The sequence below is a fragment of the Rhea pennata genome, chromosome 3 (genome assembly GCF_028389875.1).
Source record: "Rhea pennata isolate bPtePen1 chromosome 3, bPtePen1.pri, whole genome shotgun sequence".
Classification (NCBI taxonomy): domain Eukaryota; kingdom Metazoa; phylum Chordata; class Aves; order Rheiformes; family Rheidae; genus Rhea; species Rhea pennata.
Window position 1 is genome coordinate 119,553,624 of NC_084665.1, and position 16,878 is coordinate 119,570,501.

General features: G+C 45.8%; 1 protein-coding gene and 1 non-coding gene across 2 annotated transcripts in view; both read right to left on the bottom strand.

The window, feature by feature from the left end:
• Positions 1-2,009, bottom strand: part of HS1BP3 (HCLS1 binding protein 3) — a 53,942-nt gene extending 51,933 nt beyond the window's left edge. Inside the window, exon 1 of the mRNA XM_062573178.1 lies at positions 1,884-2,009. Within this exon, the coding sequence (XP_062429162.1) occupies positions 1,884-1,936 (53 nt within the window). The 5' untranslated portion in view covers positions 1,937-2,009. The remainder of the gene's footprint in view (positions 1-1,883) is intronic.
• A 97-nt stretch (positions 2,010-2,106) lies between these two features.
• On the bottom strand, positions 2,107-2,188 carry TRNAS-AGA (transfer RNA serine (anticodon AGA)). The gene has a single exon. It is a non-coding gene; the product is annotated as a tRNA-Ser (tRNA).
• Positions 2,189-16,878: the final 14,690 nt, after the last annotated feature.

Consider the following 16,878-nt stretch of genomic DNA (forward strand, 5'->3'; position numbering starts at 1 on the left):
CTGAATACAAGGAGGCCATTCGTAGTAGCTATACTGAAGAACAAGTATGCTTGCACAAGCAGATCATGCAGGATCAGCACGGGAAAGAGGAAGGGGATTATGCACAGGCCAGTTGAACCGAGCAATTTCCACACTTCATGGGAGACTCATAGTTTTTCATCCTGCCTTTTGACTTGTATATAATGTGAAGTCTTTGTATTTTAATCACGTTGCTTTCTGTGCTGACGGGTCAAGATGGGAGCGAATGGAAGGCAGCCACTGCTAAGAGGGAAAACAAAGTAATGGATGTAAGCGCAGTGAGCACAGAAACTTTATTTCACTGTTGTGTGTACAGGGAAAACAGTCCCTGTACTCTCTGTCTTGATAAAGACAGTCCCATCAGCAGGATCCACTTCCTAACAAGTTCTCCTCCTACTTTGGATAACCCAAAGCCAACCAAACTCTGACCACTTAGGTCATAGTAAAAGGAGAAAAGAGTTGTATGCCTAGCGTCTAGCTGTATACCTAGAAGAGGTATACAGTATACAATATATATAAACTACAAGTATATAGATTATTATTTATTTGCATTACCATGATATCCGGGAATCCATTCCCAAACCAAAATCTATATACACAACGTAAAAGGTCACAACTATGCAGTTATCTTGTCTCAAAAACTTAAAAAAAAAATACGTTCACTTGCTAAAGCCTTAAACCTGCAGACACACACACACACATCTAATTTTATCACTGAAAGCATTCTAGTATTGATGGGACAACTTTCTAGCAGTGAAGTTTACAGCAAAATAAAGCTCAGATTTCCATTTCCAGGGCAAGAACCTAATAGAAAGCCCTGCAAAGCACATACAGGAGCTACGTCAGGCACGTTTGAGGGTTCAGGGCCATTCTTCCAGAGACCCTGATACAGCGATGTATTTAAGGATGAAAGTAATTGCTTTGAAGTTAATGAAATGTGATTGAAACAGCTTTTGCTCCACTTATGCCCTAGGAGTTAGGTATGTGACTCAAGACCCTGGTGAATTAACATTACAGTTTCTCACGTTACATCTGATAGGGATCATGTGTCCTCAAACATCTTGAGAAAAAAAAAATCTATCATTTCCTTCTCTATAAAAACACAAGCGCTCTCCTCTAGAGGCATGGAGTTCATCTGCCGCATCTAGGAAAATGCAGGTTTCAAAAGTCTAAAAGCAACTGAAACTAGTGTTTCTGCGCACATCCAGGATGCAGCTGGTACCACTGGCCACGGTTTGAGGGACGCATGGAATCAGAAGCAGCTCATTTTGCCCATCCCTCTTTGATTTTAAGGCTCTTCCGCATCCTGTCAAGTTGCACCTGCCTTTGAGCCAGCTCCTCTCGCGGGGTGCAGGAAGGGGCAGCAGGCAGCGGTGGCACCTAACCACAACGCACGCCAGCCACGGGCACTTACAACACTATGCCTTAAAAATCCTTTTTCACTCTTAAGGCAGACTTTCATTAATTCTGAGCCACCTAGAAATATTTACAAGGAGGAGATGAAAGGAAAAAAAATAAGAAAATAAGGAAAAAAAATTCAAAGCTTGAGAGAACATGTCTGTCCCCAACAAAGTTAAAATAAAACAAAACATGCAGGGAAAGGTCGTGTCCGATATATTTTTCTCCCGCCGGGCCCCCAAAGCCGCTGCTTTCGGCGGGGGACCGCGGCGCCGGCGCTGCGGGGAGCCGCGACACCGCCCGCGGCGCGGCCGGACTGCACCAGCCCGGACCGGACCGGACCGGACCAGCCGGCCCCGCCCGCGCTCGCCGCCGCCGCGGCCTCCCCTCAGCCTTCCCGCCCCGGGCTCCCGACAGCGGCCCGAGAAGCCGGGGCGGGCGGCGGCGCTGCCCCTCCGCCGCGTTACCTGGTGGTGACCAGCACGGCGGGCGCCGGGCTGTGCTGCATGGCGCGGTCCATGCAGCCGCTCCCGCCACCGCGGCGGCCTTCATGGCGTCCCGCCGCCGCTGCCTCCTCCTCCTCCCTCCCCCGGGCTGGCAGCCGCCCGCCGCCGGATGTTTGCCTGTGGGGCGGATCGGGCTGAAAAGGATGGCGGGGAAGCGAAGCGGAGGGAAAATGGAAAGCCCAGCCGTAGTCGGCAGGATTCGAACCTGCGCGGGGAGACCCCAATGGATTTCTAGTCCATCGCCTTAACCACTCGGCCACGACTACACCGCTGGGCTAACAAGCTGGCAAGGAGGCTCCAGAATTTTTTTCTTTCCATTTTTTTTCTTTATTATTAACAGATAAAAGCATTTCCCCCAAGTCTCTGTAGAAACTATATGCTCTCCCCCTATGCGGAAACAGGCTGTACGGATTCCCCTGCTGCATTGGCCCTAAACAATCAGTGCAAGACTGCTGTAGAGCATTTACTTCAGTGAAAATAACCCAGTACCATTCTGGCTGCTGGGTGCCTTGTTCACAGTAGCGGTAGGATCGTTCCAGGAAAGCACAGGGCAGACCTTTGTCCCCTGCACTGCTTAGGCAGTAGCTGCCACTAGACACAGCTGCGCCAGAGCCTGCCCTTGCTTCTGGACTGGCTGCGCTTGCACTCAGAAATAACACAATCTGCCCTATTCTTGCAAATCAGGTTATTCAGAAGTGTGGATGAGTGCTCCGACCTTTATTTTGAAAGGAGAGCACCATCTGCACACAGCTACTCCCTCTGCTGCCCTGAATAGCACCCAAAACCGCTGTGGGGAGATTGTCACGTTTTTGCACTCGTGGGTACAAGTTCTTCTACACTAAAGAAAAAAGCTTCACTCTGGGCACAGCTTCCTGCTATCTACTCCTCACAGCTCAATATCAAAGCAAAAATCTAAGTAAATGCTGAGGAATAGTGGAAATGGAATAGAAAACAAACCAGCACCTATCGCTGTATGTGTGTGTACCAAGGGCCAGTGAGTGCTGTGCCCGCACCGTGACTACCAGCGATGCCCCAGCATTGGGGCAGCTGCCAGAGGAGGACTCAGTAACTAGATTAGGACGTTTCCTGTCAGAAGGAAACAACTGAATGGGTTGGGGGTGTGCTGGAAGTCTATAAAATCATGGGAGGCATGACGGTAGGGAATACAGACCAATTATTCACGTTTCTCATGAAACAGGAAGCGAGGAGCTTCAAATTCTGGTGACTTCTCAGGGTCAGAACACAAAGGGGAAACTTTGTACAACACAGTGCAGTTCTTTCCTAAATCCTCCTTGCTTCCTCTCACTTGCTACTGCTGATGGACACCTTTAGTTAGGCCGAGTGTAAATACCACAACCCAGCTGCCTCTCTAGCTACAACCTTCCTAGCGTAGAAATTACAGTTGCCGCTCAGCTTTTGAAAAGTGAATTGTTCTCACGTAGCTACTGCTCTGCGTGGTGAGGGTTAAAAAGCCCTGGAGTGGAGTTACCGAAAGCATATCTTAAACAGATATATGTCTAGACAAATTACTTTTCTAATGGCATTTTTATCCTTGATTGACTTCCTGAAAAATCCAAACTATTCAGATGGTAACAAAGAAAAAGTAGCTGGCAGTTTGACACCTGAGACAGCAAAAAGAGAGCAAGCTGAATCCCTGAACTGCAAACATCTGCCAAGGCAGTTCTTGTGGTGATCGTGAAGCTCTACCACTCTGGCCTTCGTTCAGGCGTGTGTGAAGACCACTGGTTAAATACTTCAAAACCTGGGACTCGTCTCCCCACACCATCTCTGTTTATCTCTAGCACTGCTGGCCTTTGACCTCGCAAGACTATGCACTGTGTTAGTATACATGTGAAGAAGTCCCAGCTTTGCCCATTTTTGTGATTTGCTCACAAATCACATCTGTCAAATCACAAAATCACATTTGTCTCATCATACATAGTATTTTTTTTTATAAACCCATAGCCCCCATCATAAAATTATTTCAAAATCATCACTTATGTGGAAAATAAAATGAATCTCTCTTGCTAACTTCTGAAGCTCATAAAATAATGAATTGACTAATCTGTGTGGTAAAAGCAGGGTGTTTGATCAGGTGGTAATTGTGAAGTGAGTGTTTCTGATTGAATCTCAACATAAAAAGTGCATGAAAATCAAATTGTCAGAAGCAAACTGTGATAACTGTGATATGCAGTTAGAGCTGCCTGGTGGACCCAGCAACCGCTGTGTAACAGCCTTGCCTTTCCAAAAGCAACACCCCAGAATATTTGGAATAACATTTCTGTGTTGTTTTGGATGCTACCTGGAAAATTTCCTCTGCTGGACCCCCCCCCCCCCCCCTTTTTTTTTTTTTTTTTTTTTTTTTTTGATAGAAAAGAAGAACCTCTGTGAGTGTTGCTGAGACACCCTGTGCCCAGGCCGCCAGGTATGGTGGCAGTGGGACTCCTTCACAAATCTGATTGTCTTTTGGAGATATGCAGGAGAAGGTACATGGGAAGATGCAAAGCAAGTCTAAGAACCAATAGTAATAACAGTGTAACATCATTAATAAAATTTTGATTTTCTGCCAATATCTGGATTAACTTAGCTGCTTCTTTCACCCGTGTAGATCTTTCTTGGCTCAACCCAATTCTATATGAGCTGAAGAGAGAGAGAAGGACTCTCTAAACCCCCCAGGGCTCTTTTCTTTGAGACTTATGACCTTCTTTCTGCCTCTTAATTCTCAAATGTTGGGTAAGAAGTTGTTTACTTTGGTCCATTCCTTTTTTTTTCCTGCTTTCTCTTCCTTTCTGGAACCTTAACAAATGGAAACAAATTCATGCAGTCAACATTCAGTGGGCTAAACTATGCATAGCTGCTGCATCTCTGTCAGAAAACTTTTAATAACTGGGAATAAGTGTCCAGACACAGTTCTGTAATTTTTAATGCCAAAATGCATGGTACTTAGTAGAGTATCAGTGATTTCTGACTAGGTGAGGTCAGACCAGATGCTTGCTAAGATGGGTCAGAGATAATGTGACAAGTTGAAGAAGATATTTAAAGAAAAGGAGGCCTGTAAGATTTCAGTCAAATATTTCTATAAAGTGACAGAGAAGAGTGAATGCATGACAAGTAAATTAAGCTCAGTAGATGGTTCGTTTGTGCTTCATTCCTGGAAATTGCAAGATGTCTTAGCATTAGAAAATATCCATATAAAAGGGGCTCTTGCTGACAGACAGGCTCAGCCTGAAAAACTAAAAGAGCAGCTTCTCAGAACAGGAGTATAAGAGAAGCTAGGTTTTAAACAAGGAATCTAAGGAGAGATTCATGTAACCTCTGTACCTGATGTAGCACTTTTCAGCAGTCAAGTGACTGTTTCAGCTGTTGTTGTCGTCATCATCATCATAAATCTTGTAGCTGTCATTATTGCATAGAAATAAATGGAAAATGTGATGAGTTATTCTTAGAACTCAAAACTCAGATCTCCAGTGTAGACATATCCCAGTTACAAAACAATAATTTTATAAATTCAGTGATTACGGGACACTTCTTGAACATTTGAATTTAGTAATACAGTTGTGAAGATCTCGATGCACCCTCAAGGAAACTGCATGGTGACCTGCATCCTGAGCTGACTTGCATGTGATAAAAACTTTCTCATCACATTGAAGTAATTTAAGTTCCCGGTATATGTAGTGCGTTACCACGCTGTGAAACAAGCTCTTCTTGGCTCAGAGCAACAGCATCTGACTCTGGCCACGCTGTCTCAGAGCAGAGGGGTCCCAGAAGCTCAGCAGCGACTGGCAAAAGAATTGTTATCCTCATTCTTCCCCACCTCTTTATTAAATCCCTCCTAGGGACTAAAATATTGTTTGTACTCTCCTTCCCTAGCACCCATCTGCTTTTCTGCCCCTCCTGACTTTAGGAGCAGGGCTTGGACATGTTTTCCTTCAGCGCCAAGCGAAGCACTGCTGCAGGCTGTGTGATGAGTAAGGGGCCAGGCTGTTAGGCTGCACTTTGTTCCTTTCTCAGAGGCATCTGATGAGGTGTACATCCCCCATGACCCCGTGCCGCTCGTGTATCGAAGTCCTGAAATGCAGGCTCACACATCAGGGAGACCCTGCTTTAAACCACTTCACAAAATCCCACTCCTAGATACACAGCACAGGACCATGGTATGTAGCTACTGCAGATCCAAATGCCTTAGACATCCAGCTAAGGGCATTTGGCTCAGGGGGAGTGAGGATTAGCTGTTCTTGCCTCTGGATTAATTTTTCTGTCCACTAGAGAGCACTCAAATACAACCTATGAACCAGGGACAGACTACTGGTGCTAGCAGCCGCTATTGCAATCCCCTCGCTGTGGCTAACCCTTTGGGATCCAACTGTTCATCCTGAGCTCATGTCCAAGAGCAGTCTACTTGCATGGACAATCCCACAGACTCCAGTCTAGCCCTCAGCTCATGTTCAAAACTTTGCTCTTGTTTCAGTTATGCTGAGATTTTCTACAAAGCTGATGCCAGGCAATGATACAACTGTGTTTGCTGTTAGAGCTGACATTTGTATTTACTTTTCATACACAGGTTTACTCCCAATAGCTGAACTAAGAGCATTTCAACAAAACATAAGCCAGAGGAGATCTCTCAGCATTCTGCCTCAATGAGAAAAAGGTTGATGGGCACCAAATGGGAGTGGGGTGGAAAAAGGTGAGAGGAAAGACGTGCTGAAGTTTGTAAATCAGCAGCCTGCAGCTTCTGTTCCCTGTAGTAGTTCCCTGTACTAGCATAGGGTATTTCTGCCAGCGAATAGGTCATGCTCCACCACCAGGCCGGGACAGGAAAGAGAAGAAAATACAGAAGGAAATGATGGAGACACAACTGTCCTCCCTCCCCTGTGCTGAGAAAGGGACACAGATACATTTGCTTTCTCTTGCTAGACAGGACTCTGAAGCTTTCAGCTTGGCCCTTGCTGCACCAACTTAAAAATAAGTTACAGAGTTTTGCAAGGATTTGAGGAAGCTCCGATGGCTTAGGGGATGGTGGTATGCTGCAGAGCTTATGGTCATAGGCCTCTGAGATAGCTGAAAACTGGAGCATGGCCTCCTTGGCAACTACTTGGTGCCAAATCAGATGCCCATTGAGTGAGCAGGCAACGGGAGACCGAGGTAGCATGAGGAGTGCATTGGGGGCAGCAGTAGCACAAGGCTACAGACCTTCCCACAAATCCTTCCCACAAAGGGTTAAAGCAGGGAAGAGAAGACTCCCAAAGCCAGTTGAAATCTTGAGTGATTGGTGGCCGGGCCTGTTCGTTCAGCACAATGTTAATGGTCTACAGCCCAACAGCTTTCTCCATGGCCAATGTGGGGGCATGTGGAGATGGAGGCTCCCTGTCAGGACAGGGATTTGACCTCAGGATCACATCCCACGGGTTGTGTTTATCTCTCTCCATAGTGTAGGGATCGGTTCTCGCAGCAGGCGAGATGCTGGCATCCGGTACGGGCTGCATATGATTCTTGGCAGCTCTTGGATTTACTTTTTATCTGTCCCAAGCTAGCAGGCAAGCCATAGTGAATTCACAAGCCCAGGAGGAATTGTCCACCAATTTTTGAACCCCTGGTAAAGGGCTCTGCTCATAATCATGGTGGCATGTGGAGAAATCAGAGCCCTACTTAGGGTATAGTAAATAAAATGGAAAAAAACACAAGGACATAGCAACATGTTCAAAAACAAAATAAACTGGCTATAAAAACGCAGTTTAAAAGCTGAACATGAAACTTTTTTAGACCTAGATCATATTGGGAGAAATACAATATTATTTAATTACTGGAAAAAGCTGCAGTAGGGTAATAGGATTCCAGTGAGAAGACTAGTCACTTTATCGTTTATACCCCTATTTGTTTTCAGATGACAACTACAGAACCCAGATGTGAGCCACTAGGAGATTTCATATTAGAACTGGGGTTCTCTTATGAGTTTCAAAGGTAGCTGAATTGGGACGTTTAAAGTTCACTCTTGTTATATGATGTGGTAAGGCCGTTGATAGCCTGTCAAGGCTGCCTTTTAATCTAAACACCTCCTAAACTCAGGGTAGATTTATTCTGGGAGAAGGGAGGAGAGTTATATTGCTGCTCTTCATTATGCTGCATACTTTCCCCCCCTTTAAACAATTAGCCTGTAATATCAGGAGCCACATATCAAGATTAATCTAGTAGAAACTATAGGTAATCCCTGTTGAAAGATAGACCTGCCTCTTTCCCTGCTGTAGTCCTGGAATTAAAATTCTACATCTTTTTTAAGTTTGGGGATCCTATGTAAATCATGGATAAATGTCGCAGTAGCCAGTGAAGAATAAAAAATGAGATTCTATGTTTTTCCCCAGTTTAATAAAACCAACCCTTACAATACTGCAAATTATTTATATTACTCACAAACACACCTACAACAGATGGAATTTATTTCCAAAGACAAAGGATAGTCTGGAGCAATTGGATCTTTATATGGGTACAGTGAAAGGAGAATTTCCCCAGGTCAAGGAAAAGTGAAGGGACAGTCAACAACCACAGAAGTTTCCAAGTAGACTCCCAAATATGTCACCAAATTTTTCAGGTACACAGCACACACCTGACCTAGACTGTTCCCCAGGGCTTTACCTTGGTTTTCCTCTCTCTCACTGAATAAGCTCTGGAGGTGTTTATACCCATGATACTTTATTTGGCAGGAGATAAGCAAGAGCCCAAGGTCAATTTAAACTGGGAATGGACCCCACCAGCTTCACAGCAGAATGGACAACCTGGATACAGAGAGCCTCCTAGCACCTTTCCCTTGGTCATTCTCAATGGGCCAGTAAGTTCAATGGACCAATAAGCAGCTGGCAGAGCTTGGGAAAGACTCCTCACACATCCCACAAGAGCAATAGGGAGCTAAGCTGCCAGGCACGTGGAGAGAAATGCCTCACCAGTGAGGACTGATCAACACGAGTATGGTGTTGCTGGAGGAAAGCTCCTGTCCTGGGCTTGCTGGCTTTGGTGCTAGTCCTAGATGTTCATCACCTATGTGAAGTGTGGAGATGAACCTCCTTACAGAGATCCTGCCTGCATGAGAGAGAGTGGGAAACGGTCCAGACTCATGGAGGCCGGGGCTCCACTCCTGAACTTGCCTGTCCCAATGCAGTTCGAGCTGGGGCTAGAGCTAGCCCCAGATTTTGTTCTTGAATTTCTTCTTTAAATTAAGTTACTTTTCAGGGACATTGCTGGAACAGTTCCTTCATTTTGTGAGTGATTCTGGACTTGCTTGAAATACTCCCAAATGGAACAATTTCAACATTTTGAATTAACAAGAAAAATAGGAAAGGAATGAGAGGCAGGAGGCATATTTGTATGTTATTCTTCAGCATCTCTTCCTAACAAAAGGTCTGTGCAATTGCTCTGTCTGCCTGTCATTCCATGCATCTGTCAGTCTCTCTGTCCACTCTGCAGCTAATAATGTTGAAATAACTTGTTTGCCAAGTTTAACCAAGTACAACAGAAGGGGAGAAGGCTGAACGACTTGCAGTTCCTCCAATAATTGTAAAAATCGGCAGCTGGATAGATGAGAGTCAGGCATTTGTGTCCCACTAATGGGAAGACTGAAGTATAAACTCAGCAGATACCTCTTTGGCCGATAGGCCAAGTAGCTTGTTGTGACTCCTCCGTGCAGACACAGCTTCTGCTGCCTGTTGTCCAGCTCATCGGAGGTGGATGCAGAGGTGGAGGCATTGCTGCAGGGGGAGGAAGCAGGGAACATGGGCAGGACTTGAGGCATTTTTGGAGCAGGGTGCAAAGATGGGGCTGGGGTTAGTGTTGTGGGAAGTATATGGGGTGTAAATCACAGATTTTTGATAAACTAGGTTACATTAGCTGTGCTGCTCTTTTGTTGAATTTGAGATTACTAAATTAGTAGATGCTGTGGGGAGGGAGATTACAATCACCCAACTGTTTCTTGGTGACAGAGAGGCAGGATGGAGTTACCTAGCTGTCCATGGAGATCTGTAGATATGACTCTATCTCACAGAGCATGCAGTGCAGCCCCCCTTATCAACCAGTCTCCTACACAGCAGTGATAGGTAAGTGTATGTCTCTCCACATCAACAGTATTTGATCCAGGGGCTGAGTTTTGCCCACTGATTTTTTACAGCAGATATTTTTAGATTCGTCTACTCCCACTTTCCGGCTCTCACTTAGAAGATGGCTGGCAATGACTCTTGGTTTTATCAGGGACAGAGGCTCGCACTTGTGGGCTTCTGTTATCAATGTTCTCAGTGAAGATATTTCTGATTAAAATAGTACAGGTGTTATAAACCAATAATGGTTTCCTGTCTAGTTTCAGAGGGTGTGATTAATCTGCCATAACATTAGATATTCAGCCCTCAGCATCTTCCTCTGTGCTGATCACGTAGACTTGCTTTATAGCCAATGGAAAAAAAGAGGGTTTCTGGGACACAATTATTCTGATCTGTTTCAGATGCTCACTTTAAGATGAAATGAGTTGTTCCCTAAAAGTGCTTGTTTTCCTCCAGTATCTATAGGTGGAATCTAGCATCTAGCTCAGGTATTCAGATCTCGGTTCAGCTGTTTGCCTATGGTCTAGTGCCATTGGGGATACCTTGGTGTATCCCACCTGCTGCTGCCCCAGAGAGCTATGGGTCTCCAGTTGGTCCTGTGCCATGCCTGCCATCTCCAGGCTGGTTTCTTGGATCCCTAGTACATCTCAATTTACAATGTCTGTGTGTAGTCAACTAAGTAAAGCCAAAAGGACTGCAATTCCTGTCTGGAGACGTAGGTGTCACCATGTTGGTGCCCATGTGTACATTAGATATATAAGCACCTATTACAGTAGTTGAAAATTAAGTCAGCACAGTCACTGGAGCTAAGAGTGTTAAAACTGATGATGTCTACCAGATCTCACACTTACACTGTAGACATGAATCCACCCTAACTGCTTCCTTATCACACTAACTACAAAACACTAACAACTAAAGGATACAGTATGGGCGTTAGAGGTTCTGTAGAAAGGGATGGTTGTCCTTCAGAAAGAGAAAAATACAGCTGTAGAAATAGATGTAACCATTTATGATAAAATGTCATACTTTGGATATTTATCTCATGAGCCAAGTGTTCAGATTTCCCTAGTGCAAAGACAAGCAACTGCCATCTGATGAGAGAAACAAACTAAAAAGAATGGAAAAGAAGTTTCCTTGAGAGACCGTATTACTCTGGCTGATCCTACAACCAGCTGTATCCATCTCCCTTCGTATGTCTAGAGCCTCTGCTGAAAGCAGGCAGCTGGATAATCGAAGCAGCAATTACAAAACCAGAATGATGAGTGCTACCCAAGCATTACACACTAAGGCGAACTGGGCTGTGATTAGCTGGGAAGTTCAAAGGGAGATCCAGGAATCATGGAAAACTGATCACTTGGAAGGTGCTTTCCCTTCCCCAAGTACCAGGAACCACTGGATGTTCCCATACAACAGTGGAAATTAACCTACAGTGAGGACCCAGGATCTCTCAGGTGACACCAGATACCCTTGTTTAAGCCACTGAGTTGTCTCAGGTATCTGAAACTGTAAGTGACTGCTCAAGGTAAGTAGGAGCAGGCATGCTGGAAAAGCAAAGCGAGCATTTTGCCTGTGTCAAATGTGAGAGGTAGAAATGAGTGTTACCTCAATACTGATGTTGACGTCAGCAGCCCACACCAATTGACAATCTCTGCAAAGAGCTGTAGATCTGCAGTTGTGTATATATGCTGCTATATATTTTGGGGCTAGGTCAGTCACTGCTAAAAGGCATTTGACCTTGCATCTAGTAATGGATATCTGTCCGGAGACCTGCCTTTAACTCACAAATGGGTGCACTGAATGTGCAGAGTTATGAGGATTCAATACATTGCATGTATCTCTGCATAATATTCATTACATCTATCTAGAGAGAAAAATAGGGTCCAGAAAACTTATTCTGACTTACATGGTAAAACTGACTGTGCAAAGAAGCTTTAAGAGGGATATAAGTTGCTCTTTTTATTAACTCGAGTGCTCTTTGAGGCAGATAGAGGAATGCAAAAGAATATGGACACCCATTTGGTATAGCTCTGGAGAAAGCTATGTAATGGTTTATCCTGAAGTCCTTACACATTCAAAACTTCCTCTAACAGTATGCCACAAAAAGATATGTGACCACATAACATATGAGCATCTTCCAGCCTGCTAGTGCCTTCCACATTTCGTCAGTGCACCAAAGGAAGACACCTTTTACCGGAGGCTGGCTGCCATAAAGCCCTTCACCAGGAGGTGGTGCTCCTGCCCTGGGAGTTAGCTGGAGTTAGCCCTGCCTGCGAGCCCAGGCACTGCGTGATGCTCCAGAGGTTCCTGCTGGTTCTGGGTCCCACAGAGCAACACAGCAAGTTTGCTGAGGTGGAGAAGGATGGCCCTGTGGAAGAGAGGTTTTCTCCTCACCTAATCTTCTCATGCTACTCAGCAGCTGAAGGAGAAAGAGGCCCAGGGCATGACATGCCTACAAAATAAAAAGATAGAAAATAGGAGATGGAAAAAGAAAGCAGAAGTCATGAGGTTAAAGGACAAAACTGGACAGGAGGACAGAAGATGCCATAGCAGCAAAAAGTAGTTCACTGAGCTGCTCTGGCAAGAAGGTCAGTGAGTCATCATCTTTGATAGAAGCAGTCCAGTTCATGGAAAGCTCCAGGTAAGCAGGACATTGGACCACATCCTTTCCCCGTCCAGACCCCCACCTTCCTCCACATCTCCTTTTCCTCATCGGAGCCCAGCACAGCTGCAGATAGGGAGGAATGGAGAGGGTGGCCAGTGGCAGAGAGGTTGGCAGGTCTGCTCTGGCTCTTTGTGCTCCTTAACTTACCCTCACATCTCCTTAACATCTCTGGAGTAACTATTGAGGAAACCAAAGTCAATACCTTTGACTAGGTATCTTGTTTCATTATCTGTACTTAGATAGGGTGGATCCACCTACCAGTTCCTTCCCAAGATGTTATTACCAAAAAGGAGGGAAATCAGTTCTCAGGGATAAAGCTTTCTTTGCCAGACCCCTGTCATTGTGCATAATTACTGGGCTGACCTTGAGGACTTTAGGGTTTAGCCAATGTAACTCCGCTCAGCTGGTCTTTAGCTGAAAATAGAGCATGGGATTAAGAGAATTGGAGTGAATGAAAGAGAAAAAGAAGCTGTCTGACAAGGAATAAACAATGCCAAAGGATGGGAAAATATACTTAAAGCAAAAACTCACCTTCCTCCCATGTTCATAGCTATGCATACCTATATCTGGAATGTTAGAAGTGAGACAGAACTGGGCTTATTGGTCAGACTTTGAATTGGGACAGAGGGCAAAAAGCTTGATTTTGATAGGGAGAAATTCACTGACTCCAGCAACAAAGAACTGAGACTCACAGGATAGCTGTGAACACTGCTAGCTTGGGAAGGCTAAGGAAAGGGAACAGCAGAGATCTGGTGTGAATGGTTGGGAACTGGGAAAGATAGGGGGGAAGTACTGTGTATAATGTCTCTTTCTTACCCTTCCTTTGGTACCCAGTTGAACTGTTCCAGCCAGGTCTGCTCTTTGGGACTGGCTGATACCCCCTCAACAAGCTTGAGGAGCCTCCACAAAGGGCAAGGGGCTGCAGAAAAAAAAATCAGAGAGAAATGCAAGGGAGCCAGCAAACAGAAGGGGGACTGGGTGGAAGTCAAATATGAAATAGGTTAAAATAAGGAACCACTGAGTAGAGGGAGCTCAACAGCATACATACTCCTGACAGCATCCTGGGAGCTGGGTCATGCTGCCCAGTGGTGCCCTGCCTGGACACATAACAGGAGCAGGCAACAGGAATAGGTCTGCTGTTGCCAGGTCTTTGCCATCGAGCTCCCTCTTCCCAGTGCAATGGTTTGGCCAAGTTGGACCAGGCTGTTACTGGGCTAGGGGGGCTGGTCTGAACCGCTATGGCCTGAGACTCCTGTGCTCATACTGGAGTGGTAGGAGAGCACTTCCCCCATGCCAGGAGGCATGTCTCATCTGGGACAGGTGGAGGTCGGAGGCACTTGAGGTGCTTTCTGTGTGGGAAGACCAAATTTGCTGTAACAGCTCTCTGGGCTGTGCTATCTGGTTAACACTGTAGGAATCACTTTCTGAGGTGTTGCCCTCTCTCCATTAACTATAAGTAGGAGAAAGATGATTAGATAGAAGAAGCCAAAATGAAATAATTTGAATCCCACCCTGCTCCAACCTGATTCTAGCCTAGTTTACCACCATGACAACACTTCACCCTGATTTGACATCTCTGGTTTGGTGCATTGACAACTTGTCTGCTGGCCCTGCACTTTCCAAAAAGAAGATAGGCTTTTAAAAATTGTCTGAGCGTTCAACTGTGTTTTGACTTGTTATCTGGCTCATGCCAGACCTTGTAGACCAGCTGCTGAATAGGACACCTACCCCTGAAGGGGTTGGAAAGTCTAATCTAAGAAGCTCACATGTTTTCAGGAGGGTTGAACTATCTCAGCAAAGCATTTCCGTAAGTCTCCTGTCCTTTAGCATCATTCAGATAGAAAGTGATGTGAGACAAGCATAGCTTTAGATGTCCAGACTGCAGTGATGTAAGGTCTCCAGGCCTGAGGGAAGGCAGCCCTATAGTTTTTGAATGCCTCTGATGTTATACACTTTGCCTTTGTACCTTGATTTGTCTTATCTTCCCTGACTATCTCCATGCAGACAATCAGAAAGAATTCAGCTTGGCTTCAGTTTAAGTAAGTGTTGGAAGGAGCTGCTGGAAGATTTGGAAAGAAAATTATGCTGTTGCTTGGTTACTAGCTGAACTGGCCTTGCCATCACTTGTAGCCATCTAGCTAGAAGACTTTTTTTGAGTGAAGCCACAAGAGGCTTCCTGTGTGGTCACTATATGAAAACAGATTCTTCCAAATAACTACTAGCATCAAACTTTCACTGCTGTAAACTTTCTGGAGACTTGCAAATTTTCTTGAGCCCCACTGATAGAAACAGCCAAAAACACCTCACTTTCTGAAGCACGGAGGAGGTTTTTTCTTTGTAGTTGGGTTTTTTTTGTTGTTGTTGTTATTCCACCAAAATGTTACCCACAGTTGTACAAGGAGATGCAACCATGGTAGGAGAGCTCACCCTGCCTGAGACTCAGCTCATGGAGCCCTAGAAGTGAAAGAGAAAACTGCTCCACTCTCCATGACCTGCCACGAGCGATGGAGGACAGGGCAATTAAGCAGGGCAGTTCAGGGGAATTCAGGGGAGCAGGAGAGGTAGCAGAGGAGAGGGGTGTTGCAATGGAAGGGACATCAGCCATGCGGAGATAATTCCTTCCTGATGAAAGAATCAACATCCCAAAATGTTCCCACTAAAAATAGAGGCTTAGTGAGCTGACTGCCCCCTCCTTCCCAAAGCCTGGCCAGAGCACCTCTTGATGAAGGGAGTGATCATGGTTAAACACAGAGTCATCTGTCAAGGTTGTTACATGGACTAAATCATGGAGTCAGAATCCATCCCTAGCATGTGACCATTGTCTTCATGTTATTAGGGACAGGTTCTTGGGGAAAAAATAAAGGCAAATACAGTGACCCTGTATCTTCACCTTAGGTTCTGGTAGACTTTCAGTTCATTAAATACATTGGGAAAGGGGCAATGGGAGAGTCTCAACAGTGTGTTTTTCAGTCTCGCAAATGTAAGAGAAAGGAGAGAGGGGGGCCAGAACCAGCGTCACCACATTGGCAGGGGGCCACAACGACAGGAGCACATCCCTGCACCAGTGGCAATGGGGAGTGCCCCCAAGTGGAACAAGTCTCTTTGCTGGTGAAGTCAAACGGACATAAAATCTCCCTTGCTTAAATGGGTGTTTTTTCTGTATAAACTCGCTAATTGAGTTGTAAAATAAAACTGTAGCCTTTCCTCTCCAATTTCTGCTGCTGCAGCAGCATGCTAATTTGGTTTTGGAAGGGGGCTGGTAGAAGGTGGCATTTTGCCAATATGAAATTATGTGCAAAAGGTTTGCACTTGGAGAGAAGGGAGCCCGTCCTTGAAGCAGGGAAGGGCTCCGGGGGCAGGAGGTGTTGCTCCGGGCTCCTCAGGTTTATGGCAGCTTGGGAAGGTCCTGCAGCTGGACTAGGCTGGGCTGAAGGAAATCTAAGAAAGCCCAAAAGGGTTTAGACGAAGCTGCAACGCAGAACAGATGGGAAACGCTGCACTCATGTACCTCAATAGCCTGTGAGGGAGAGGATGGGCGGAGGATTTCATGGCTCCCTTTGGCGCAGAGGGGCAGGATTTGTTTCTTGGGTTTGCGTGCCCGTGTGTGTGTGTGCCAGCGCAGAGGTGTGCTGGCGTGGGCATGTGTGCCCGGTGAGACACGGGTGTGCAAGTTGCTTGAGGGATGTGTGTGTGCACACGTGCATGCATGTGTGCCTCCGTTTGCGTCTTCACAGAAACTGTTTGGACGTGGATCTGGCTCTCATTACGTGGCAGCGGACACCTCCAGCGCGAGGGTGGCTGCGCAGGGAAGAGGATGGTGTGGTGCAGACCACCATGGAGGAACGTATTGCTCAGCTCTGTCAGTTTGCAGTACATGGGCCAGGGGGTTTGGCCCTGATGCCTGATGCCCGCTGCTGAAACTGGGACCTTTCAGAGAAAGTTGGGGTTGGGGGGGGAAGGGAAGAGAAAACTAGTGCAGCCAGGCTGCCTGTTGTTTCCATATCACTTTAATTTTTTTAAAAATATGTAAGGAATAAACTCAGTGACTGATTTGTATTCCCCTTAAATGTGGAGGAGCCTGGGGGTCCCTCGTGTGCAACAGTTACACACACACAATCAGTGTGAGCGAGGATGTACTTGCATGGAGACCCAGGTGGCAGCAGCATAGGGCAGGCAGTGACTTCTTTGACTCTGAAGTTTGCAGCTTTGACTGTTCTCC